The sequence below is a fragment of the Oncorhynchus masou genome, chromosome 30, assembly GCF_036934945.1.
Source record: "Oncorhynchus masou masou isolate Uvic2021 chromosome 30, UVic_Omas_1.1, whole genome shotgun sequence".
Lineage (NCBI taxonomy): Eukaryota > Metazoa > Chordata > Actinopteri > Salmoniformes > Salmonidae > Oncorhynchus > Oncorhynchus masou.
This window is the reverse complement of record NC_088241.1, coordinates 4,295,109-4,321,129: the sequence shown is the minus strand read 5'-3', so window position 1 is coordinate 4,321,129 and position 26,021 is coordinate 4,295,109. Positions and strand designations below refer to the sequence as shown.

The window sequence follows — 26,021 nt, the reverse complement described above, 5'->3', positions numbered from 1 at the left end:
TAATTTACCACATGGTGACATCACCATGGAAAGGCCAAAGCTCCATCCCACCAAAACAGGCTGAATTGTTTTGCAGTATTTTCAAACAGCTCTTTCACTAAAAGGGCATTATCCAAATTTTGACAGTATTATTCCAACTTAAGTGTGGAAATATGTAAAACACAGAAAAATCTAGTTTTTGACTGCACTCGGCCACACAGACCTGTAGATCATATGGGCAGCTACATGATTATGTAATGTACTCTGGAGTGTCAAATAACTCCTAATAGAATTTGGACCTAGGGAAAAAATGCCAGGTTTTTGCCTGACAAATGTCCAACACAAAAGAATGAGACATTGGTCTTTATAAAGACCCCCACCATGGATGAGTGTCAAGGAAGGGAAAATGCATCCTTTCTCCTCCTTTTCTTCAGGTGATCCAGAAATGATCGTATTGTGAGAAGGCAAGGTTCCCTCCCTGTCACGTGTTTGCAATCCAACCTTGTCAATTCAGTGATTACCTAAGGAAGGTAGCATTTCAATATATTTGATCAGGCTCTCTGAGATGCAACAAAGACAGACATGAGTTTCTGGCTGGTTCAGAGATCAGGTATCAAAAGGAAGGAGAGCCTACTTCAAAGAAGAGAGGAAGGAGGGAGGTTATGGGAAGAGGAGCCAGGGGTTGGCAATAACAAGACACTGTGGCAGGGGTAGATTAGTCAGAGGAGAGGGGGATGGAGGAAAAGGTTCTGAGGCATCAGCTTCCTTGTTTATCAGCGGACTGAGACTTATTAAATCAGCGGACAGGCACTAGGGCTAGACTTTGTTATTAAGTCACGTTTCAAACAATGGTCTTCCAGATAAATATGCTAAGAATGTTGTCTGTAATGTTATTTTTCCTCTGTTAAAGCAAATCAATGCCACGTGTACTAAACAGATACGCAGTCTTTCCATAAACAACAAAAACATGTTGGGTACTCCTGAGGGGTGGGGGGGGTCAATGCAAGGAAAATAACATTTTGTAGAGGTAGACAAGTTTACAAGATACATTTATTATTTTAAGGAAAAAACATTTTAAAAACAATATATAACTATATATAACTAACTGTACATCATATGTATATATTTTCATTTTAGTAATAATTGCAAGTTTATTACAGGCCAATCCATCTATAGACAATACATCTTACTGGCATTAGCAAGGGGTCACACCTCAGGTTGCAAAATTCAGTTAACCAGGGAATTTATTGAAAGTTTTCCCGAAATCCCAGTTGTAGGACCCTGGTCACAGACACTGAGCAGTACATCAGGTTTCAATTGTCACAGCGAGTCACTTAAAATTGAGAGTGAATAGTTTTGTAATTATTTGTCATAATGCACGGACACCAGCCCGAGAACCACCATCCAGTCTTGTGAAATGTTTTATCCTCAGGCCATAGAAGGAAGCTTGGTGTATATCCTGTCAATTTACTTTGCATGACCAGGGATGGACAGCTTTGGTCTAGGGACCAAGGCCCCGTTTGAAATGAAATATTTTCCTTAAAGTAATCACTGATAAACTAACTGATTAGCGACACTGCATCAGCAAGGATTATATCACATAGCCTTCACCTATCAAGTCTTGTGATATCAGGGATTACTAAGAAGGAGTAAAGGTTAAATAAAAAAAATTAAGGAAAGGCTGCATCTGAAAGTATTTGAACAGGGCCCAAAATTAGCAGACAAGAGAACACAGAGGCCTTGAATTACTCAGACATGACTAATCCATATCAAGCAGGGGGGGGGGGGGTACTGTGGACCAAACAGCCCCAAGCAGCCAAACATGGCATAACTGATTGATACATGCTCATGAGATTAAATTCCAGGCATATTAAATTTGTTCCAGTCACAAATACATAAGAATCATATGTTCAACATAGACATACTAGGTACAGTTGAAGTCAGAGGTTTACGTACACCTTAGCCAAATACATTTAAACTCAGTTTTTCACAATTCCTGACATTGAATCCAAGTAAAAATTCCCTGTTTTAGGTCAGTTAGGATCACCACTTTATTTTAAGAATGTGAAATGTCATAAAAATAGTAGAGAGAATGATTTATTTCAGCTTTTATTTATTTCATCACATTCCCAATGGGTCAGAAGTTTACATACACTCAATTAGTATTTGGTAGCATTGCCTTTAAATTTGGGAACTTGGGTCAAACGTGTCGGGTAGCCTTCCACAAGCTTCCCACAATAAGCTGGGTGAATTTTGGCCCATTCTTCCTGACAGAGCTGCCACAACTTTGGAAGTATGCTTGGGGTCATTGTCCACTTGGAAGTCCCATTTGTTGCTTCAATATATCCACATAATTTTCCATTCTCATGATGACATCTATTTTGTGAAGTGCACCTGTCCCTCCTGCAGCAAAGCACCCCCACAACATGATGCTGCCACCCCATGCTTCACGGTTGGGATGGTGTTCTTCGGCTTGCAAGCATCCCAAACCTCCCCTTTTAGGACTCGTTCTACTGTGGATATAGATACTTTTGTACCGGTTTCCTCCAGCATCTTCACATGGTCCTTTGCTTCTGTTCTGGGATTGATTTGCACTTTTCCCACCTTCCTGAGCAGTATGATGGCTATGTGGTCCCATAGTGTTTATACTTGCATAGTATTGTTTGTACAGATGAACATGGTACCTTCAGGCATTTGGATATTGCTCCCAAGGATGAACCAGAGGTCTTGGCTGATTTCTTTTGATTTTCCCATGCTGTCAAGAAAAGAGGCACTGAGTTTGAAGGTAGGCCTTGAAATACATCCAAAGGTCCACTTCCACTTGACTCAAATTATGACAATTAGCCTATCAGAAGCTTCTAAAGCCATGACATTATTTTCTGGAATTTTCCAAGCTGTTTAAAGGTAGTCAACTTAGTGTATGTAAACTTCTGACCCACTGGAATTGTGATACAGTGAATTATAAGTGAAATAATCTGTCTGTGAACAATTGTTGGAAAACTATAGTTTGTTAACAAATTTGTGGAGTGGTTGAAAAACTAATTTTAATGACTCCAACCTAAGTGTATGTAAACTTGAGTTTGAGTTTATTTTTATTTTTACAGGGACAGTGCACATTAATCAACGTTTCAGTACTTCAACTGTATAGGCTACATCCCATTGAGAAATCCATTTCTGAAATGTAAGCTATGATTTGAGTTGGGAGGCACAGTCTGTGACTAGCTAAATCCTCAAGATGGTAATCCATCATTTACTGAGTTTCTGTTGTCTGTTTAAGATGATAACTGTCTCCTATGGAAACGATCTGCTTGTCATGGAACAAGATGTACTTGCCACTTTCAACAGCAATCTTTATCTAAGAGATAGAATACAATCGAGTGTTGATTTTCTGCAGCTGCATAACACTTCAGAATCTACTCACAATTATATCAATTCAAATCGACTACAACAGAGGTATGTAAAAAGGCAGTTTACACATGTGGAACTAGTGACTATTTGCTGAAAACAACCAGCATTCTGGGTCTTTGTGAGACTTTGAGGATTTCTGTGACAACATACATGAAACTTGATCAAGCAACAGTCTCGTGTTCACTGTGTTGCAACTTCAAAATCTAGCATCATCATCATGCACCCTTTTTGCTAAGAAAAACAGGCAAATGCACTATACACCATGATGGCTAATGTTCAACAGTCCCGTCTATCCAGTTCTGGAATACCCGTGTAAAAGGACTCAATGAGCTTTATATTTATTTCAGTGTTGATCTAACTTTACTGGTTTATTCTAGGAGTAATAATCTCCATGGGATTGCTAATAAAATTAATTCGTTCACAGATATTTCATACACACCAATACAAACTTAACACCACAGTATGCTCATCAGCTGTGCTTTGTTTTGTTTTTCCTGTAGTGGACGGTTCCTTCTGATGGGAGGAGCTATAGGAGGACGGGCTCATGGCTGGAATGGAATAAATAGAACGGAGTCAAACATGTGGTTTTGTATGGGTTTGATACCGTTCCATTAATTCTATTCCAGTCTTTACAATGAGCCCGTCCTCCTATAGCTCCTCCCACCAGCCTCTGGTGAATGGAGATTTGGGGAGTCGCAGGTTTAGGCTTCTTATATAAGACAGAAAGGGCAAAGTCGCAGGAGTTGTACTTTAAGGCATTACAGGGAAGGACGGAGGTTCCAATACGGAAGGGGATCTACATTTGCATGAGGGTGTGGCTCCCTCTGAAATTGTTCTAGAACTAGAACTGTTCTAGGACAGCTTTGATAGAGAACAAAGACATCTGAAATGTGCATCTCTGCATGCCATTTGTGCATACTAGAATGTATACACACACATGCACCGAATACACACTCCCCCATACACATTCAACTTGTCTTCCCCTCCCTATTTTGCTCCCATAGCTATGCAGGTACAGGCTTCTCAGGATAAACGGAGTGTAATCCAACAGCTGTGCAACAAAGCTCGTTTTCATCCGTTTTTAAAATTCTCTATTAATCCCTCGGCTTGTGTCCTGCACCGCCGCTCTGCTCAGCAGGTGATCCCTTCCATTAAACCCCAGAAATTATTTTTGCTATTTTCAGTCTCTGAGGCTTTTTTCTCCTCTTTCTCTGTGAACATAGATGTCAACAGAGATTATATAATTGGAGAGAGCGACGTATCAGCTGATCTGGTCAGCCAATCCCTTGTCAAAATCGGGTGATCTTCACTCCAGAGTCGCCGACAATGAGCCGCGACATGGAGGGATGGACCTGAGGGAGACAAACCGATAGAGTGATTAGTATAATACTTTAGAGAAGGGAACTAAAGATAGGTATTAGAAGTGTATAATGTGGTTATTAATATACCAGAGAAAGGTCTAACAGCTTTTGTTGCACTGAAGTGATAGGCCATCATCAAGGGTTTAATATAATACAGGCAGAATTCAGAGGGTAACATCGTACCAAAGACAATACACCAGTTCAGTACTATAGATGTGGAGTGGATTTACATGCACTTACGAGCTGGGATTGTTCGTGAAAATATTTATTTAAAAAAAGCTTTCAAAATCAGTTTTAATCTTAGCAACTGCTTTTATCTTCCAGTGTACATACACTTTACACACTCCCTCCAGCCCTCCCCACTCCACTTTCTCCCACTCCATCACTCTCTCTACCTGTGCCTGCAGCGGGCCGTATGGCACCAGTTCCCCATCCACAGTGAGTGTTCCTCGTGGGGAGAGGGGCTGCAGCCTGAAGGCCCTGGCTGGGACGTGGCTCACATAGGGGGAGCTGAGAGACAGGTGTGCCCCCCTCTCCATGGCCAGGAACAGACGGAGCAGGGTGGCTCTGGAGATCCCTGCACGCACAAATGTCAGGTGGATCAGCCCATCGTCAAACCTGGCTTGGGGGGCGGCGTGGAGGTCTGCCCCGAGATGGGACTGGTAGATGGCCAGCACAAGCACAAAGTCTCCCTCGATGGTCACCCAGTCCTGGGTCGGCAGGGCCTGGTCCAAGGGGGGCAAGAGGTCATCCCTGGGAGGGTTGAAAGGGAGTGAGACGGGGGGGCGGTTCTTGAGGGATCCGGCAGGCTCTGCAATGTCAAAGGTAAAGGAGGGGGAGGGGGACTGGAGAGACGGAGAAGGGGAGGTGGAGTTGGGTGTGTTGGGGCGCGGAACGAGGTAGGAGGAGGAGTGGGGGGAGGCACAGGACGGGGAGGAAGGGGGCGTGGGAGAGAGGGAGAGGGACAGGGAGGGGAGTTTAGGGGGTAGGGAGTTGGAGTGGGGGTGGTGGAGAAGGGATAAGGGTCTGGGGCGGGATGTGTTCTGGTCCAAAGATTTGGGCTTGAAGGAGAAAGGAGAGTGTCTGAAGGGAGAGGATATGGTGAGGGCTCTCTCCCGGGCGATGTCCAGTGGGTAAGCTTCTTTCTGGAAGTATGTTTCGTTCAGATCCATCTCTTCTGCCCTGTACGAGGCTCCAGACACGGGGTCAGCCTCCTGGCTGAGGGGCTGGCTAAAGAAGGCATTAGCTATCTGGCTGGAAGGGGCAGAGTTCTTCCTTAGAGCCAGTCGGGTCTGCTGGAGGTTGTCAGGGTATGAGTAACACCCCTCTGGGTCCTCGTTGGCCTCTCGCCCCATGTCCACCCCGTACCCCTCTCCAACCTCCTTCGCTTCCATCACTCCATCCATTGAGCCGCTGCTGCCTTCCCCATTCCTCACTCTCTCCTCTATATCCTCTATCACCCCTGAGTCCTGCTCCATCGTTCCGTCTTCTCTTTCCTCATCTGGCCTTTCTTCCATGTTCCCCGCCATCCCATCCTCCCTTCCCATCCTGCAATCTTCCCTTTCATTCGACTCCGAACTCGTTCCAGATCTCTCCGAACTTGTCCCTGACCTCCCCGCCTCACCCTCCTCCATCTCTCTCTCTCTATCTTCTGCCAAGCTACTCGCCCTGACCACCCCGTTCCCCCTCCCCTGGCCCTCTCCCTCCTCCTCTCCCTCTCTCTTTGCCTCTCCATCTCTCTCTCCCTCTCCCTCTCCGTGTCTACCCTCCTCAGACTCCTCTGTTCGCTGAGGCCCATGTCAGAGCTGGTGCGTTGGATGGGGGTGTGGCAGAAGCCCTCCAGGCCCTCAGTGATGCTGCGGGACAGGGGTCTGCGCAGGGGCGGAGGGATGGTGTCTGGGGATGTGGCGACTATGGAGGGGGGCAGGTAGGACAGACGGCCCTTATAGGAGCGCAGGGAGGCCAGGCGGACCAGAGTGCCCAGGGTGAACCGTGCCGACCCCAGACCCCGGTACCTGCAACATCACACCATTACAGCATTTAGTTACCAGGGCAACAACAGAGAACATAACACAATACTTATTCATTAGGAATAAGAGTGATCAAGGAGGTACAGTGAAAGATGGCATGTACTTAATTTAAGGATGAGTGACCGAAGGCAAGCGCCCTGTCCCGTCACCCTGGAAGCCTCTTCCCCAGAGTTAAAGAACCGAATCACGTTCTGCCCATGTGTTAGTTTACACACATCCACCTCCCTTCACATTTCTCACTTTACGCAGCCTCTTCTGAACCCTTCCTATCAACCTTTTTGATAGAAATGACAGAGCCTACATCTCTGCCTCAAATTTCTGAACAGCTGATGTAAAACCTGCAGCTATTTGAACCAACATTCCAAATAAATATAAATATTTATAGCATGTTAATTTAGGATATAGGCTACAACTTTGTCTGTTATATTGCAGTAGCACATGTAGGAAGCTGTCTACACATTGTATTGGGGCAAAAACAATCTACATTTCAATCCACAAATCACGTACAAGTGTAATTTCGCTTCTCGATGATCATGCAAGTACTGCACGATTTGACAATGACTGAAATTTGCCCGAGTAGCCTGTTCCACTTCTGGGCAGCCGACTATTCAGCTACTACGTTGACTGCCTCCTGCTTAGCCAATGTTCGCAATGATGATGGAAAAAAACTGCCCTTCAGTGTGTACTGCTTGTGTTTGATAAGCTGTGTCAGCAGAGGGAGCAGTAAAATAGAGAATCCCGCACATGTGCAGATGCTTCGGGTGTTTAGCTATCGGGAAGAGGTCTCCAGATTACTTGGCACCGCAACCACGCCATTAACTTAAACACACACACCTCTCACTCTCGATGTCCACGTCAGACACAAAGCCCCAGGCCACAGAGAGGAAGGAGAACATCCTTCTGGGAAGACCCGGGCGGCCATTTTGAGAAGGGGCGGGGCTGGTTGTCACAGAGACCAAATCCATGGGCTTGACTCCGCCACGGCAGAGCTGAAAACAGCAGTTGAGGAGGAGAGGCTCCCGAAGGCACATGTCATAACTAGGATGAAGAGAAAAGTAAGAGGGAAACAGTAGATGGAAGAGAATGGAAAAAGGGTGAGAATGTGGAGAGGGAGAGGAATAGAAAAGACAGAGAGGAAAGGTGAGAGGAGAGAGGAAATTAATACTGTGTAAAATAAGTTAACATAATGTTTATGACATACACTATCAGTGAATGTTACGTAGGTGGCCAAAAAAAAACATCATAAAGAAAACACAAGAGATAAGGAGAGAGATGAAAGAACAGACTGTACTATATCGACTGGACTCATTTATCGATGTGTCTTCTTGAGACAAAGGAGAGAAATCTAGAAATAACAGGACATGAGAGGGAGGGAAAAGTGGGGGTAGGAGAAAGGGGGAGGGAGTGGGGGGCAGGAGAGAAAGGGAGGGAAAAGTGGGGGTAGGAGAAAGGGGGAGGGAGTGGGGGGCAGGAGAGAAAGGAAGGGAAAAGTGGGGTTAGGAGAAAGGGGGAGGGAGTGGGGGGCAGGAGAGAAAGGGAGGGAAAAGTGGGGGTAGGAGAAAGGGGGAGGGAGTGGGGGGGCAGGAGAGAAAGGGAGGGAAAAGTGGGGTTAGGAGAAAGGGGGAGGGAGTGGGGGGGCAGGAGAGAAAGAGAGGGAAAAGTGGGGTTAGGAGAAAGGGGGAGGGAGTGGGGGGCCGGAGAGAAACGGAGGGAAAAGTGGGGTTAGGAGAAAGGGGGAGGGAGTGGGGGGGCAGGAGAGAAAGGGAGGGAAAAGTGGGGGTAGGAGAAAGGGGGAGGGAGTGGGGGGGCAGGAGAGAAAGGGAGGGAAAAGTGGGGTTAGGAGAAAGGGGGAGGGAGTGGGGGGGCAGTCTCAGTCTTGATGATTCGTTGAAACAGCTGATACATCAATATGAGAGGCATAAGGATTAGTTGAAGATGCTAAAGTCTACAGTACTTTAATAAGGCCAACGGGCTGTACATCAAGAAACTAAAGTCTAAAGGTTGACCGTGATTAGAATTAAGGTTGGGTGATATTTGGGGAGACCTCTTCTACGATATGCTACTCCAAATATTGTGATATCCAATATAATCGTTTGGCAACTTTATTTTTAAATTTCCTCTTTTTTATTTAACCTTTAACTTTTGGGGCGGCAGGTAGCCTAGTGGTTAGTGTTGGGTCAGTAACCGAAAGGTTGCTGGATCGAATCCCCGAGCTGACACGGTAAAAGTCTGTCGTTCTGCCCCTGACCAAGGCAGTTAACCCACTGTTCCCTGGTAGGCCATCATTGTAAATAAGAATTTGTTCTTAACTGACTTGCCTAGTTAAATAAAGGTTAATTTAAAAAAATGTGTCAAGTCAGTTAAGAACAAATTCTTATTTACAATGACGGTCTACCCCAGACAAATCCTCCCAACTCAGACGACGCTGGGCTACTGTGCACCGCCCTATGGGACTTCCGATCACAGCCAGTTGTGATACAGCCTGGAATCGAACCACTCGGGAGCCACCAATATTGACTAGATAATCCCAGACTGTGCAAGTTGTCCTTATATGATTTTCTAGTCACATTCTCATGAAATAACCTTAGTAAGGCAAAAAAATAAGTCTTCATTTATTTAGACTTATTTAGAAGTTCAAATACAGAAGTCTTGCATATCCCGATATACCTACCATCTTGGACTTCACAATATACCTACCATCTTGAACTTCACAATATACCTACCATCTTGGACTTCACAATATACCTACCATCTTGGACTTCACAATATACCTACCATCTTGGACTTCACAATATACCTACCATCTTGGACTTCACAATATACCTACCATCTTGGACTTCACAATATACCTACCATCTTGGACTTCACAATATACCTACCATCTTGGACTTCACAATATACCTACCATCTTGGACTTCACAATATACCTACCATCTTGGACTTCACAATATAATTTGATAGAATCATATATCGTCCCAATGCTAATTAGACTGCACACCTTTTATTTCCAATGAAAACTACTGTGGGTGTGTGTGTGACTGTAAAGGTGCGTGTTTATCTACATCAGCATTGAGAAATGATTTAGATGCACTATTGTAAAGTGGCTGTTCCACTGGATGTCAGAAGGTGAATTCACCAATTTGTAAGTCGCTCTGGATAAGAGCGTCTGCTAAATGACTTAAATGTAAATTTATCAAGTGGTGGAGGAATGAATTTGAGGCTGAGGGAAAGTATTAATTCAATCCAGACACACCATGGGACCAAAACTGAACTGGAATAACCTATTCATTCATTCATTTCAATGCTTCTACTAGTATCGCCAGCATTCTCACCATTGATCGAACAAGAAATTCTAAAATATTGCATGTTTAAGTTTGAATCAGTCTCATATCTCTGGTCAAGTCATCACATGTGTCACATAGCTGGTTGGATGTGTGTGTGTGACCCACCCTGCATGGTGGTTGATGGAGCCAGCCAGGGCATTTCCAGAGCCACAGGGAAGGATACCTACAGGTGTCTTTATTGCTAGTTCCCAGTCTGGACGCTCCATCAAACCATTGATCACCTGGAGAGAGAAAAGCAGAGCAGAGTCACACACACACACACACACACACACACACACACACACCCCACACACACACACACACACACACACACACACACCTCGTGCAGCAGGCCATCTCCAGAGACGATGATGATTCCGTCCCACTGTGGCAGGGAGATCTCTTTGATCAACTCTCTGGCATGGTTCTGTCGCTCTGAGAAGAAAAGGAGGAGACGTTTTGTTAGGAGGTTGTACCCGTGTGTGTGTGATACCGGTTAACGACTGAGGTTGCAGAGCTGATGTTACGGTGTGTGTTACCTGTCTATCAGGTTGTAGCTGACGTTACGGTGTGTGTTACCTGTCTGTATCAGGTTGCAGAGCTGATGTTACGGTGTGTGCTACCTGTCTATCAGGTTGTAGAGCTGATGTTACGGTGTGTGTTACCTGTCTGTATCAGGTTGCAGAGCTGATGTTACGGTGTGTGCTACCTGTCTATCAGGTTGTAGAGCTGATGTTACGGTGTGTGTTACCTGTCTGTATCAGGTTGCAGAGCTGATGTTACGGTGTGTGTTACCTGTCGGTATCAGGTTGCAGAGCTGATGTTACGGTGTGTGCTACCTGTCTATCAGGTTGTAGAGCTGACGTTACGGTGTGTGTTAACTGTCTGTATCAGGTTGCAGCTGATGTTACGGTGTGTGTTACCTGTCTGTATCAGGTTGCAGAGCTGATGTTACGGTGTGTGCTACCTGTCTATCAGGTTGCAGAGCTGATGTTACGGTGTGTGTTAACTGTCTGTATCAGGTTGCAGCTGATGTTACGGTGTGTGTTACCTGTCTGTATCAGGTTGCAGAGCTGACGTTACGGTGTGTGTTACCTGTCTGTATCAGGTTGCAGCTGACGTTACGGTGTGTGTTACCTGTCTGTATCAGGTTGTAGAGCTGATGTTACGGTGTGTGTTACCTGTCTGTATCAGGTTGTAGAGCTGATGTTACGGTGTGTGTTACCTGTCTGTATCAGGTTGCAGAGCTGATGTTACGGTGTGTGTTACCTGTCTGTATCAGGTTGCAGCTGATGTTACGGTGTGTGTTACCTGTCTGTATCAGGTTGCAGCTGATGTTACGGTGTGTGTTACCTGTCTGTATCAGGTTGCAGCTGACGTTACGGTGTGTGTTACCTGTCTGTATCAGGTTGTAGAGCTGATGTTACGGTGTGTGTTACCGGTCTGTATCAGGTTGCAGCTGACGTTCCGGTGTGTGTTACCTGTCTGTATCAGGTTGTAGAGCTGACGTTACGGTGCGTGTTACCTGTCTGTATCAGGTTGTAGAGCTGACGTTACGGTGTGTGTTACCTGTCTGTATCAGGTTGTAGAGCTGACGTTACGGTGTGTGTTACCAGTCTGTATCAGGTTGTAGAGCTGATGTTACGGTGTGTGTTACCTGTCTGTATCAGGTTGCAGCTGACGTTACGGTGTGTGTTACCTGTCTGTATCAGGTTGTAGAGCTGACGTTACGGTGTGTGTTACCTGTCTGTATCAGGTTGTAGAGCTGACGTTACGGTGTGTGTTACCTGTCTGTATCAGGTTGTAGAGCTGACGTTACGGTGTGTGTTACCTGTCTGTATCAGGTTGTAGAGCTGACGTTACGGTGTGTGTTACCTGTCTGTATCAGGTTGTAGAGCTGACGTTACGGTGTGTGTTACCTGTCTGTATCAGGTTGTAGAGCTGACGTTACGGTGTGTGTTACCTGTCTGTATCAGGTTGTAGAGCTGACGTTACGGTGTGTGTTACCTGTCTGTATCAGGTTGTAGAGCTGACGTTACGGTGTGTGTTACCTGTCTGTATCAGGTTGTAGAGCTGACGTTACGGTGTGTGTTACCTGTCTGTATCAGGTTGTAGAGCTGACGTTACGGTGTGTGTTACCTGTCTGTATCAGGTTGTAGAGCTGACGTTACGGTGTGTGTTACCTGTCTGTATCAGGTTGTAGAGCTGACGTTATGGTGTGTGTTACCAGTCTGTATCAGGTTGTAGAGCTGATGTTACGGTGTGTGTTACCAGTCTGTATCAGGTTGCAGCTGACGTTACGGTGTGTGTTACCTGTCTGTATCAGGTTGTAGAGCTGACGTTACGGTGTGTGTTACCTGTCTGTATCAGGTTGTAGAGCTGACGTTACGGTGTGTGTTACCAGTCTGTATCAGGTTGCAGCTGACGTTACGGTGTGTGTTACCTGTCTGTATCAGGTTGTAGAGCTGACGTTACGGTGTGTGTTACCTGTCTGTATCAGGTTGTAGAGCTGACGTTACGGTGTGTGTTACCAGTCTGTATCAGGTTGCAGCTGACGTTACGGTGTGTGTTACCTGTCGGTATCAGGTTGTAGCTGATGTTACGGTGTGTGTTACCTGTCTGTATCAGGTTGCAGCTGACGTTACTGTGTGTGTTACCCGTCTGTATCAGGTTGTAGAGCTGATGTTAAGGTGTGTGTTACCTGTCTATCAGGGTGTAGAGTTGACGTTACGGTGTGTGTTACCTGTCTATCAGGTTGTAGAGCTGACGTTACGGTGTGTGTTACCTGTCTGTATCAGGTTGTAGAGCTGACGTTACAGTGTGTGTTACCTGTCTGTATCCGGTTGTAGAGCTGACGTTACAGTGTGTGTTACCTGTCGGTATCCGGTTGTAGAGCTGACGTTACAGTGTGTGTTACCGGTCTGTATCAGGTTGTAGCTGATGTTACAGTGTGTGTTACCTGTCTGTATCCGGTTGTAGAGCTGACGTTACAGTGTGTGTTACCCGTCTGTATCAGGTTGTAGCTGATGTTACAGTGTTACCTGTCTGTATCAGGTTGTAGCTGACATTACGGTGTGCGTTACCTGTCTGTATCAGGTTGTAGCTGACATTATGGTGTGTGTTACTGGTCTGTATCAGGTTGTAGAGCTAACATTACGGTGTGTGTTACCCGTCTGTATCAGGTTGTAGCTGATGTTAGCCTCTCTGATCATTGGCAGGATGTGTGTCTGACACCACTGCATAGCCTGGCCTCTCCCACTGAAGGGGTTCACCAATAGCAGCAGCCTTCGGGGACGGGGCAGTAGACGTTTGACAATTTCTGAGGGAAAGCAGCCAATCATTAGAAACAAATTGATTGATTGTTCTATCAAAAATACAAGGCTTCATCTTCACAGTGTACAAGAGAACAACAAACGTATGTGATGCCATAAAGCAGGGTTTCCCAAACTCAGTCCTGGGACCCCCTCCGGGTGCATGTTTTAGTTTTGTCCTAGCACTACACAGCTGATTCAAATAACCAACTCAAGCTTTGATTATTGGGGGAGGACCAAGTATGGGAAACCCTCCCACAAAGCACAGTGTTTCCCACCCTTAGACCTCTAGTGTATCTGTGACAAGGCAAACCTCTTTCAGCTCATCTCAAAGGGACTATCTCTGACCAGATAAGTAATAATGATTCCATTTGACTAATGGCTCTACATAATTAAATCTTGTAGAATGAAAAGGCCCTAAAGGCCCAGGACAGGAAACAAGGTACTTAACTGAACACTTCAGTGTTTAGTCTTCCACAAAACACCTGGTAATAACAAGCAGAGCCCTATCTACACAGCAGCACCTACTGTATAGGGTTGAAGTGGACCAAACACTAACTGCACACATCTCTGACTAAAGCCATTATAGAAGCAGAACCAGCAGCTAGGAGGTTGTCTAATTCACACTGCAGAGGAGAGCAACAGACTAGACAGAGTACAAGGAGTTAGAGAGATAAGAGAGGAGACAGAGTTACAGACATACAGAGTGGAGAAAGTTAGAGAGAGAGTAGACAGAGTTAGACAGACATACAGAGTGGAGACAGTTACAGACAGAGTGTGTGATAAATAGAGCAGGAGAGAGAGAGAGAGCAGGAGAGAGAGCAAGAGAGAGTGAGCAGGAGAGAGGGGACAGAGTGAGAAAGGGGTAGTAACTGGGAAAGGAGAAAGAGGGAGGACATTGAAAGAGGAAGATAAAGAAATGCAGACAGCAGGAAGGAAGGAGGTACAAAACAAAAGAGGACAGAGAGATGGATGAGATGAGACTGAAAAAGGTGTAAAGACAGCAAGGATGAAAGACTATGGGGGGAGGATGCACAGACAGACACTGAGGGTGTAGACTAATGCACAGAGACAGTGAGAAGAGTGTTTGGGAGAGAGGAAGAAGACAGAGAGATAATGAGCGAGAGAGAGTCAAAACAAATGGAAGAAAAGGGAATGTTGAAATGGATAATAGATGGACTTTACGTAGGCCTTGGGGTTCTTTCAGGTCCTCAAAGTGCTAAAACAAGACAGCGATGTGAGAAAGGCTGACGATGGAAAAAGCAAAAAGGAGAGTACAAGACAGAGGGACAGAGAGAGAGAAAGAAGGAGAGCATATACTGTATATAGATAGAAAGGACCACACAGGCCGTGGGTAAACAGTGGTGTTGCTATTTGGGCAGAAAGAGAGCTAGTGGGAAGGGAGGGAAGCCGTGTTGGTGAGGGGTGGGAGTTAGTGGGGAGGGAGGCCGTGTTGGTGAGGGGTGGGAGTTAGTGGGAAGGGAGGGAGGGAGGCCGTGTTGGTGAGGGGTGGGAGTTAGTGGGAAGGGAGGGAGGGAGGCCGTGTTGGTGAGGGGTGGGAGTTAGTGGGAAGGGAGGGAGGGAGGCCGTGTTGGTGAGGGGTGGGAGTTAGTGGGAAGGGAGGGAGGGAGGCCGTGTAGGTGAGGGGTGGGAGTTAGTGGGAAGGGAGGGAGGGAGGCCGTGTTGGTGAGGGGTGGGAGTTAGTGGGAAGAGAGGGAGGCCGTGTTGGTGAGGGGTGGGAGTTAGTGGGAAGGGAGGGAGGCCGTGTTGGTGAGGGGTGGGAGTTAGTGGGAAGGGAGGGAGGCCGTGTTGGTGAGGGGTGGGAGTTAGTGGGAAGGGAGGGAGGCCGTGTTGGTGAGGGGTGGGAGTTAGTGGGAAGGGAGGCTGTCTTGATGAGGGGTGGGAGTTAGTTGGAAGGGAGGGAGGCTGTCTTGGTGAGGGGTGGAGGGAGGCCATGTTGGTGAGGGGTGGGAGTTAGTTGGAAGGGAGGGAGGCTGTGTTGGTGAGGGGTGGGAGTTAGTTGGAAGGGAGGCTGTGTTGGTGAGGGGTGGAGGGAGGCCATGTTGGTGAGGGGTGGGAGTTAATGGGAAGGGAGGGAGGCCATGTTGGTGAGGGGTGGGAGTTAGTTGGAAGGGAGGGAGTCTGTGTTGGTGAGGGGTGGGAGTTAGTTGGAAGGGAGGGAGGCTGTGTTGGTGAGGGGTGGGAGTTAGTTGGAAGGGAGGGAGGCTGTGTTGGTGAAGGGTGGAGGGAGGCCATGTTGGTGAGGGGTGGGAGTTAGTGGGAAGGGAGGGAGGCCATGTTGGTGAGGGGTGGGAGTTAGTTGGATGGGAGGGAGGCTGTGTTGGTGAGGGGTGGGAGTTAGTTGGAAGGGAGGGAGGCTGTGTTGGTGAGGGGTGGAGGGAGGCCATGTTGGTGAGGGGTGGGAGTTAGTGGGAAGGGAGGGAGGCAGTGTTGGTGAGAGGGGGGGTTAGTGAGAATAGAGGGAGGCCGTGTTGGTGAGAGGTGGGAGTTAGTGAGAAGGGAGGGAGGCCGTGTTGGTGAGGGGTGGGAGTTAGTTGGAAGGGAGGGAGGCCGTGTTGGTGAGGGGTGGGAGTTAGTTGGAAGGGAGGGAGGCCATGTTGGTGAGGGGTGGGAGTTAGTGGGAAGGGAGGGAGGCCATGTTGGTGAGGGGTGGGAGTTAGTGGGAATGGAGGCTGTCTTGATGAGGGGTGGGAGTTAGTTGGAAGGGATGGAGGCTGTGTTGGTGAGGGGTGGAGGGAGGCCATGTTGGTGAGGGGTGGGAGTTAGTGGGAAGGGAGGGAGGCCGTGTTGGTGAGTGAGGGGGGGAGTTAGTGAGAAGAGAGGGAGGCCGTGTTGGTGAGAGGTGGGAGTTAGTGAGAAGGGAGGGAGGCCGTGTTGGTGAGGGGTGGGAGTTAGTGGGAAGAGAGGCCGTGTTGGTGAAGGGTGGGAGTTAGTTGGAAGGGAGGGAGGCCGTGTTGGTGAGGGGTGGGAGTTAGTTGGAAGGGAGGGAGGCTGTGGTGGGAGTTAGTTGGAAGGGAGGGAGGCTGTGTTGGTGAGGGGTGGGAGTTAGTTGGAAGGGAGGGAGGCTGTGTTGGTGAGGGGTGGGAGTTAGTTGGAAGGGAGGGAGGCTGTGTTGGTGAGGGGTGGGAGTTAGTTGGAAGGGAGGGAGGCTGTGTTGGTGAGGGGTGGGAGTTAGTTGGAAGGGAGGGAGGCTGTGTTGGTGAGGGGTGGGAGTTAGTGGGAAGGGAGGGAGGCTGTGTTGGTGAGGGGTGGGAGTTAGTGGGAAGGGAGTGCTGCTGTGTTGGTTAGACGCTGAATGATACAGACCGTGTGTGCAGGACAGATAAGAGCAGAGACAGAGAAAGTAGAGGAAATTCAGTGTTAAAGGGATAACCTAGCACACACACACACACACACACACACACACACACACACACACACACACACACACACACACACACACACACACACACACACACACACACACACAGCCAAGAAAGATTAAATAACATGTTTGTTCACATACATGAATGAACCCTTAAACAATACTTTAGCCTTTTAATAGTCAGGCCTTCTGACTGAACATAGCATGCTGTACGTACGTACGTATGTGCAAAAGCATTGGCCTATATCCATTCATTCCTTTTCACATGGCCATTATACAGTTTCCTACAGCCATTATGCAGTAACCTATATCTAGCATGGTCAGAAATGAACTGAACTAGCCTGTATCTGTTAGAACATGCATGGTATGGTATTCATTCAGTAGCCTAGGCCTATATTCCCTTGTATCCTCTGGCCTCCTACATCAAAAGGACCTCATATCACCCAGTATGACTCCAGTTAACAATAACTAACATAAACGCTCGCAGTAATGGAAACAAACTTTAGGGAGTGAATGGTGCTCATAAAGTTAATGAAGGCACAGTTAAAGTCTGTACACATGATAGGAAGTAGTCAACGCCAAACGCCATAACAAGTGCTGATTTGGCTTCATTCTCTCTCACGGTGACACTGTGCCAGTCTTTATGATGGGCATTAGGGAACATCAGACTGATTCCAACAACTGGGATGTTACAATAACCTCAGAACCTACACATATTGTGCCTGGACTGTAACATAGCATACAAACAGACAAGATAACTGATTGTAGCTGTGTTAGTGGAACACACACTTACCTGTGTCAGCAGTGATGGCGACTCCCCTGAGCAGACATTGTATAGCAGTGGACCACCTCTCAGCCTCCACCCTGGCCTCAGCCAGGTACACCCTCACCTGCCTCCTCCTGGACACCCCCTTCCTCCGCCTCCCCGGGGGATACCAGTATAGAACCAGCAAGGGGGGAGCAGGGGCGCGGGGACAGCTGCACCCTGCCAGCTCTGACAGGGGTAGTATTAGACGTGCCTCTTTACCAGGGCGGGGAGCCAGGCGCTGGACGTGGATGTGGGAGGGGGTGAGGGTCAAGGCATAGCTGGAGGCAGGAGAGGGGCTGGGGGAGGGAGAAGGGGATGACAGACCCCCAGGATCTCCAGGGCTGTTGGGGCAGCTGTTGTTGCAGCTGCTGCCCGTTGCCCAGCCCCCGAACTGGCAGTGGAGTAGGGCCTCAGCTGGGGATGGGATGGGGGGCTCTGGGGAACGCATCCTTAGTGTGGGGGGCTTGACGGGGAGCGGACTTCCAACCCTCAGGTTTAGGGTAGGTAAGGTCTGTTTCCTGACAGGTGGACGGTGTGTGAGTGTTTCATGCAGTTGGCAGTTTGTTGGATGGAATAAGTCTGTTTAAATTCAGGTAGTGATACATGTCAGTTCATTTGGCCACTGATGGCCACCTTAAAAAGGAGAATCAAATGGAAGCACCTCTCCTTAGGATCTGCTAGGAAGATGAAAATATAACTATAGACCTGTCAGTCTTTCTTAAAAACACAAGTTATTTATCCCTGAAACCTCCTTAAAATCATTCTTCCACTTCAGTGCTTGAATTGCAAAGGCAACGCCACAAAAGCACCTCTGAGTTTGACGTGTGAAATCCATCTGCACTCAAAGGAGTATTGTACGATCCAAGAAAAATAACTCCCACTGGTCTTCAGATGGAGATTCTTCTCTTTAGTGTGTCAATCCAACAGAGGAACATAAAAACACCAGCCTTCACAACGCAAATGTCCGAAGACAAGGATCGATCTTAGATCTGTCAATTAAAGATTATGTCTGCCTTGTCCTTAAACGCTATCAGATTCTAGATTTGTCCATTTCGGAATGATCGACAGAAAAGGCTTGTAAACAAAAACGATATACTTTTCCAGTTTAAAATTAAAACAGAGTATATATACCCCTAAAGATTAAAAAAATATATATAACTCAAAGATATGCTTAAATTACAGTTTGAAATATCGTAGTGATGATATTTATCAATAAAGTGCAGCATAGAAAAGACGGCTACATGTCAAACAAGAGTTTAAATAACATAAAATAAGACAAATCCTAAAACTATGAATCAGACAAAAATTAACACACCTTGGTCTTGCAAGGAGGCTATAGCAATTTAATTAACACTAGATTGCAGTGGAATATTGTGTGGTAAGTGCTGACTTCAAGCGTCCCGGTCTTCCACAGAAATGAGAGATATGTGGAGGCAGTAGTGTCAAGGTAGAATTTAAATATTACTCTTCAAGAGACAAGCAGGCTTTACAGTAGTGAGATAGCTACGCGATCAATGTCCAATTCTAAGTATCATCCGAATGAAAAATGCCACGTAATCATAGTTAATTTCCATCAAAGAGAGATGGAAAACCAAACAGAAAAAAACTCACATTTTACTAGATTATGCCGGGGGGGATGGGGTTGTCATTCCTTGAGTTCAAGGCTCCATGTTCATGTTCCTTCACATAGATAAGTATACCTAGAGAGAAACACTGGTATTAGTAATCTATTAACTTCCAATGTGTCCCAGCAGAAAATACTCACGTCTATGTATTCAAGTTTTGAAGAAGCATAAAGGAAGGGACTAGTATCAATTTAATTTTACCTTTACCTAACTAGGCAAGTCAGTTAAGAACAAATTCTTATTTTCAATGACGGCCTAGGAACAGTGGGTTAACTGCCTTGTTCAGGGGCAGAACGACAGATTTTTACCTTGTCAGCTTGGATCTTGCTCGGTTACAAGTCCAACACTAACCACTAGGCTACCTGCCTCCCTCCATTAAAAATGTCCCTTTAAAAATAGTACTACTAGTTTGATGGTTGTAGCCATCAATTGTCCGATTAACAATCACCCATATTAGCAAACTTATTTCATTTCAAACTCCACATCTCTAGTATAGGCTAGTATATATATATCCCATTTTAGCAGACGCTTTTGTCCAAAGCGACTTACAAGTCGGCTGGGGCCACTACTTTTACATATGGGTGGTCCCAGCGGGAATCGAACCCACGACGCTTGGCGTTGCAAGCGCCATGCTCTACCGACTGAGCCACACAGGACCCCTAGTACTAATCATAATGAACAAAATCAGTAAAATACCTGTGATAAGTGATTGGTGTCAATAATTTTAATAATTATCCCTAACCCTGAAATTTCCACCCTTAACTATAACATTTTCCGCCAAGTTGGAACTGCCAAAGGGGACGGGGTTGCAATCTACTGCAGATATAGCCTGCAAAGTTCTGTCTTACTATCCAGGTCAGTACCAAAACAATTCGAGCTTCTACTTCTAAAAGTTCCCTGTTCCAGAAGCAAGTCTCTCACCATTGCCGCTTGCTATAGGCCACCCTCTGCCCCCAGCTGTGCCTTGGACACCATATGTGAATTGTTTGCCCCCCATCTATCTTCTGAGCTCGTGCTGCTAGGTGACCTAAACTGGGACATGCTTAGCAGCAATTTCACTTTTGGATAAATAGCGTGCCCAATTTCAACTTCCTGCTACTCATGCCAAGAATATAAGATATGCATATTATTAGTAGATTTGGATAGAAAACACAATGAAGTTTCTAAAACTGTTTGAATCATGTCTGAGTAGAACAGAACTTATGTTGCAGGCAAAACCCCGAGGACTAACTGTTCAGATGTTGTTTTTTTTTTTGAGGTCTCTGTCTGTTCAGTGAGTTCTCATTTGGAAATTAGGCACTTGTTTTCAGTTCCTACCACTTCCACTGGATGTCACCAGTCTTTGGAATTTGGTTGAGGTTATTCCTTTGTGCAATGAAGAAGTACGGCCATCTAGGAAATGGGTAACACTGTTGAGAGTTGCGCAATACTTGAAAAGTAGCATTAGTTTCCTCTCGTCCTCTATTGAAAACAGATAGACCCGTCTTCAATTTGATTGATTATTAACGTTTAAAAATACCTAAAGTTGTATTACAAAAGTAGTTTGAAATGTTTTGGCAAAGTTTACAGGCAACTTTTGAGATATTTTGTAGTGACGTTGCGCAATTTGGAAGCTGTTTTTTCCTGGATCAAACACGCCAAATAAATTGACATTTTGGATATATATGGATGGAATTAATCGAACAAAAGGACCAATTGTGATGTTTATGGGACATAAACAGTGCCAACAAAAGAAGCTTGTCAAAGGTAAGGCATGTTTTATTTCTGCGTTTTGTGTAGCGCCTGCAGGGTTGAAATATGCTACTCTTTGTTTACTGTTGTGCTATCATCAGATAATAGCTTCTTGTGCTTTCGCTGAAAAGCCTTTTTAAAATCTGACATGTTGGCTGGATTCACAACGAGTGTAGCTTTAATTGAGTATCTTACATGTGTGATTTAATGAAAGTTTGATTTTTATATCATTTTATTTAAATTTGCCGCACTGCATTTTCCCTGGCTTTTGGCCAAGAGGGACGCAAGCGTCCCCTATACCATAAGAAGTTAACACCCTGGCCATCCTACAATCTAAGCTTGATGCCCTCAATCTCACACAAATGATCAATGAACCTACCAGGTACAACCCCAAATCTGTAAACACGGGCACCCTCATAGATATCATCCTACCTAACTCCAAATACACCTCCTCTGTTTTCAACCAAGATCCCAGCGATCACTGCCTCATTGCCTGCATCCGCAATGGGTCTGCAGTCAAACGACCACCCTTCATCACTGTCAACCTCTCCCTAAAACACTTCAGTGAACAGGCCTTTCTAATCATCCTGGATTGACATTGATCTCATCCTGTCAGTAGAGGATGCCTGGTTATTCTTTAAAAGTGCCTTCCTCACCATCTTAAATAAGCATGCTCCATTCAAAAATGTAGAACTAGGAATAGATATAGCCCTTGGTTCACTCCAGACCTGTCTGCCCTTGACCAGCACAAAAACATCCTGTGGGGTTCTGCATTAGCATCGAATAGCCCCCGTGATATGCAACTTTTCATGGAAGTTAGGAACCAATATACACAGGCAGTTAGGAAAGCTAAGGCTATCTTTTTCAAACAGAAATTTGCATCCTGTAGTACTAACTCAAAAAAGTTATGGCACACTATAAAGTCAATGGAGAATAAGAGCACCTCCTCCCAGCTGCCCACTCCACTGCGGCTAGGAAACACTGTCACTACCAATAAATCCACAATAATTGAGAATTTCTATAAGCATTTTTCTACGGCTGGCTATGCTTTCCACCTGGCTACCCCTACCCCGGTCAACAGCCCTGCGCTCCCCACAGCAACTCGCCCAAACCTCCACCACTTTTCCTTCACCCAAATCCAGATAGCTGATGTTCTGAAACAGCTGCAGAATCTGGACCCCTACAAATCAGCTGGGCTAGACTGTCTGGACCCTCTCTAAAATGATCTGTTGCAACCCCTATTACTAGCCTGTTCAACCTCTTTCCTATCATCTGAGATCCCCAGAGATTGGAAAGCTGCCACAGTCATCCCCCTCTTCAAATGGGGAGACACTAGACCCAAACTGCTACAGACCTATATCTATTCTACCCTGCCTTAAGGTTTTTAAAAGCCAAGTTAATAAACAGATGACCGAACATTTCGAATCTCACCGTACCTTCTCCGCTATGTAATCTGGTTTCAGAGCTGGTCATGGGTGCACCTCAGCCACGATCAAAGTCCTAAACGATATCATAACCGCCATCGATAAGAGACATTACTGTGCAGCCGTATTCATTGTCCTGGCTAAGGCTTTCAGCTCTGTCAGTCACAACATTCTTATTGGCAGACTCAACAGCCTTGGTTTCTCAAATGATTGCCTCGCTTGGTTCACCAACTACTTCTCCGATAGAGTTCAGTGTGTCAAAATGGAGGGCCTGTTGTCCGGACCTCTGGCAGTCTCTATGGGGGTGCCACAGGGTTCAATTCTCAGCCCGACTCTCTTCTGCTGGTGATTCTTTGATCCAGCTCAACACAGACGCCACCATTCTGTATACCTCTGGCCCTTCGTTGGACACTGTGTTAACTAACCTCCAGATGAGCTTCAATGCCATACAACTCTCCTTCCATGGCTTCCAACTGCTCTTAAATGCAAGTAAAACTAAATGCATGCTCTTCAACCGATCGCTGCCCGCACCTGCCCGCCCGTCCAGCCTCACTACCCTGGACAGTTCTGACTTAGAATATGTGGACAACTACAAATACCTAGGTGTCTGTTTAGACTTTAAACTCTCCTTCCAGACTCACATTAAGCATCTCCAATCCAAAATTAAATCTAGAATCAGCTTCCTATTTCACAACAAAGCATCATTCACTCATGCTGCCAAACATACCCCCATAAAACTGACTATCCTACCGATCCTCAACTTTGGCGATGTCATCTATAAAATAGCCTCCAACACTCTACTCAACAAATTGGATGCAGTATCACAGTGCCATCCGTTTTGTCACCAAAGTCCCATATACTACCCACCACTGCAACCTGTACACTCTTGTTGGCTGGTCTTCCTTCATACTCGTCGCCAAACCCACTGGCTCCAGGTCATCTACAAGTCTCTGCTAGGGAAAGGCGGGGGCCTTATCTCAGCTCACTGGTCACCATAGCAGCACCCACCCATAGCACGCGGTCAAGCGGGTATATCTCACTGGTCACCCCCAAAGCCAATTCCTACTTTGGCCGCCTCTCCTTCCAGTTCTCTGCTGCCAATGACTGGAACGAACTGCAAAAATCTCTGAAGCTGGAGACTCTTACCTCCCTCACTAGCTTTAAGCACCACCTGTACATAACTCATCTGTAAATAGCCATCCAATCTACCTCATCCCCATACTGTATTTATTTATTTATCTTGCTCCTTTGCACCCCAGTATCTCAAATTGCACATTAATCTTATGTACATCCTACCATTCCAGTGTTTAATTGCTATATTGTAATTAATTTGCCACCATGGTTTATTTATTGCCTTACCTCCCTTATCCTACCTCATTTGCACATGCTGTATATAGATTTTTCTACTGTATTATTGACTGTATGTTTGTTTATTCCATGTGTAGCTCTGTGTTGTTGTGTGTAGAACTGCTTTGCTTTATCTTGGCCAGGTCGCAATTGCAAATTAGAACTCGTTCAACGAGCCTACCTGGTTAAATAAAATAAAAATCAGTTTATCTTCCCTGCTCTAGTATCAATGGCACTCTACCCAAAAGTACCTTGATGTTTCGTTCACAAAAACGTGTGCAGTAGCACCTTGTATGGCAGTCATTATGAAAACAATAGAACAGTAGAAAACGAGGAAATGACTTTCAAATCAACTTTTCCAACAATCCAACCGAGTGACTGAGACAGGCTCCCTCACCATGTCCTCTCCACATGTCCTGCTTCTAAGTTTAGAGTGGTGCGTATGCGTGTTTCACAGTCGATACAGTTTTATATTGTTCCAAAAGGTGAGTGACTCTTTGGCCAGTTGCAGAAGTGAAAGCAGGGCAGCAAACTCGTGAGAGATTGTGGTTCAAACTGGATTAGGCAATCTGTGTGCATGCATTATCCCCATGTCCAGGATTCCTTGAAGTCATGCCATGATGGCTAAACCACGCTGATTTAGTAATCACACGTTCCTGACATCTGTGCTCACTGATGCGACAACCTAATTTGGGTAAATGAACTGGTTAATTACCACATATGCCTAATGAAATTAACAGTTTGGTGGACACATTGACGGATGGCGTTTATCCAGACAGTCTTGAGTCTACTTACTCCCTTTCACAATTTGTAACCAGTGGAAGTATGATTCATTGACGGATTAGCCTACTAGACAGATTCTTGCCCAGGAGTGGTTTCGGCAGGCATAACTTGTAGCGATCTTCAAATATAGTTTACTAAGTCATCACCAATTGCTTCTTTACATTGTTACTATTGAAATACTATGGACTGAAAACACAATGTGCTGGTTAACATGTAACCTGGAAAACTTTAATTAGAGGAAAGTGTCTATCATTCAGATTCAGCCATCATAGGCTATATAAAACAAAACGGACCCATAAGAGGCTTCCCTTTAAGTATGAACTGTTACGTTCAGTCGATAACCTTTATCTAAGGTGCTGGCACAATCAAGACTTGGCAGATATGCAGCCTCTGATTAAAGAAAAATGCATTTGCAGGGTGGCGGGTATAGCCGCTCTAATTTGGTTTTACTATGACCGTGCTCGGAACATTTAGGATCCATTTGGCAGTCTTGCACACAACATTGTTTAGAAATGTGTGATCCTTCCTCAAGTGGCTCGCTAGTATGATAGAGCGACTGACAAATAACGTTGGCTTAGAATGAAGCCATCGAGCTACAAGTTTCGTAGCGATCTAACGTTAGCAAATGACAAGCGTAAACTACAGTTAGCTAGTTAACGTTAGTTAGGAATATGGATAATTGCTCAGCAGTCTGTGTGTGACTCTTACAAGCTAGTTAGCTACTTCGGACGTTTGAAAATGTTATAGTTACCCATGTTGTGTTGAATGGTCGCTACAGTAGTCATCGCCAGGGAATACAGTATACAAAGCAGTTAACGTTCAATTGGGGTTAGCAGCAAGCGAGACAATGATATATCCCAACTTGTTACAGTAGTGGATAGCATGCTAGCCAACAATGCTGTTGAAAATCATGTATTGGCTAGCTATAACGTTATAATCGCAACTGGTTGTTTATCCTGGCTAAAAACTCGGTCTAGCCACAATATCTAACGTTAGCAGCGAGGCGCTAGCCATCATTTTGTCATTAGCTAGCTAAACAATGTCATGTCACTGACGTCAGCTAGCAACAATATGCTAGCTAGGAGGTAACGTAGCTATTTAATACTCAATTTGTAAAATAATAACCGTGGGAATATTAACTGTATAGACTTAAACTCGTAATTACCTCATTCTACCTCCCCGGCTTGCTTGTTCCGTAGGACGCCTGTGGTTATCCTCCAGGAAGCGTGTATGAAACACCGGAGGACTGGATAGTTTGAGCGGCGGGGAGGAAGTCCAATCCTGATAAGGAAAGACATTCTGGACCTACCGACATTCTCCAATAGTTAACTGCGCCAGTGCACCGCATTGTGGAGGCCACAGATAGTGTCACGATCGACTGAAAGTTACTGAGGACAAGACTAGACTCAATCAGTCTAGTCAATACGGTCTAGGCTAGACTGTCCATGCTTCCAATGCACTCATCACCCTGTCTAAATAAAAATATTACACAAGACATTGAAAAAC

The 26,021-nt window shown here is 45.8% G+C and overlaps 1 protein-coding gene across 1 annotated transcript; it reads right to left on the bottom strand.

The window, feature by feature from the left end:
- Positions 1 to 1,010: 1,010 nt before the first annotated feature.
- On the bottom strand, positions 1,011 to 25,783 carry LOC135521833 (sphingosine kinase 2-like). The gene is given in 9 exon segments (XM_064947594.1): positions 1,011 to 4,739; positions 5,144 to 6,439; positions 6,442 to 6,763; positions 7,613 to 7,816; positions 10,228 to 10,343; positions 10,442 to 10,536; positions 13,271 to 13,420; positions 17,591 to 19,305; positions 25,681 to 25,783. Coding segments are annotated over 8 exon segments (2,709 nt in total). The 5' UTR covers positions 18,054 to 19,305; positions 25,681 to 25,783; the 3' UTR covers positions 1,011 to 4,676.
- Between the last annotated feature and the right edge of the window lie 238 nt (positions 25,784 to 26,021).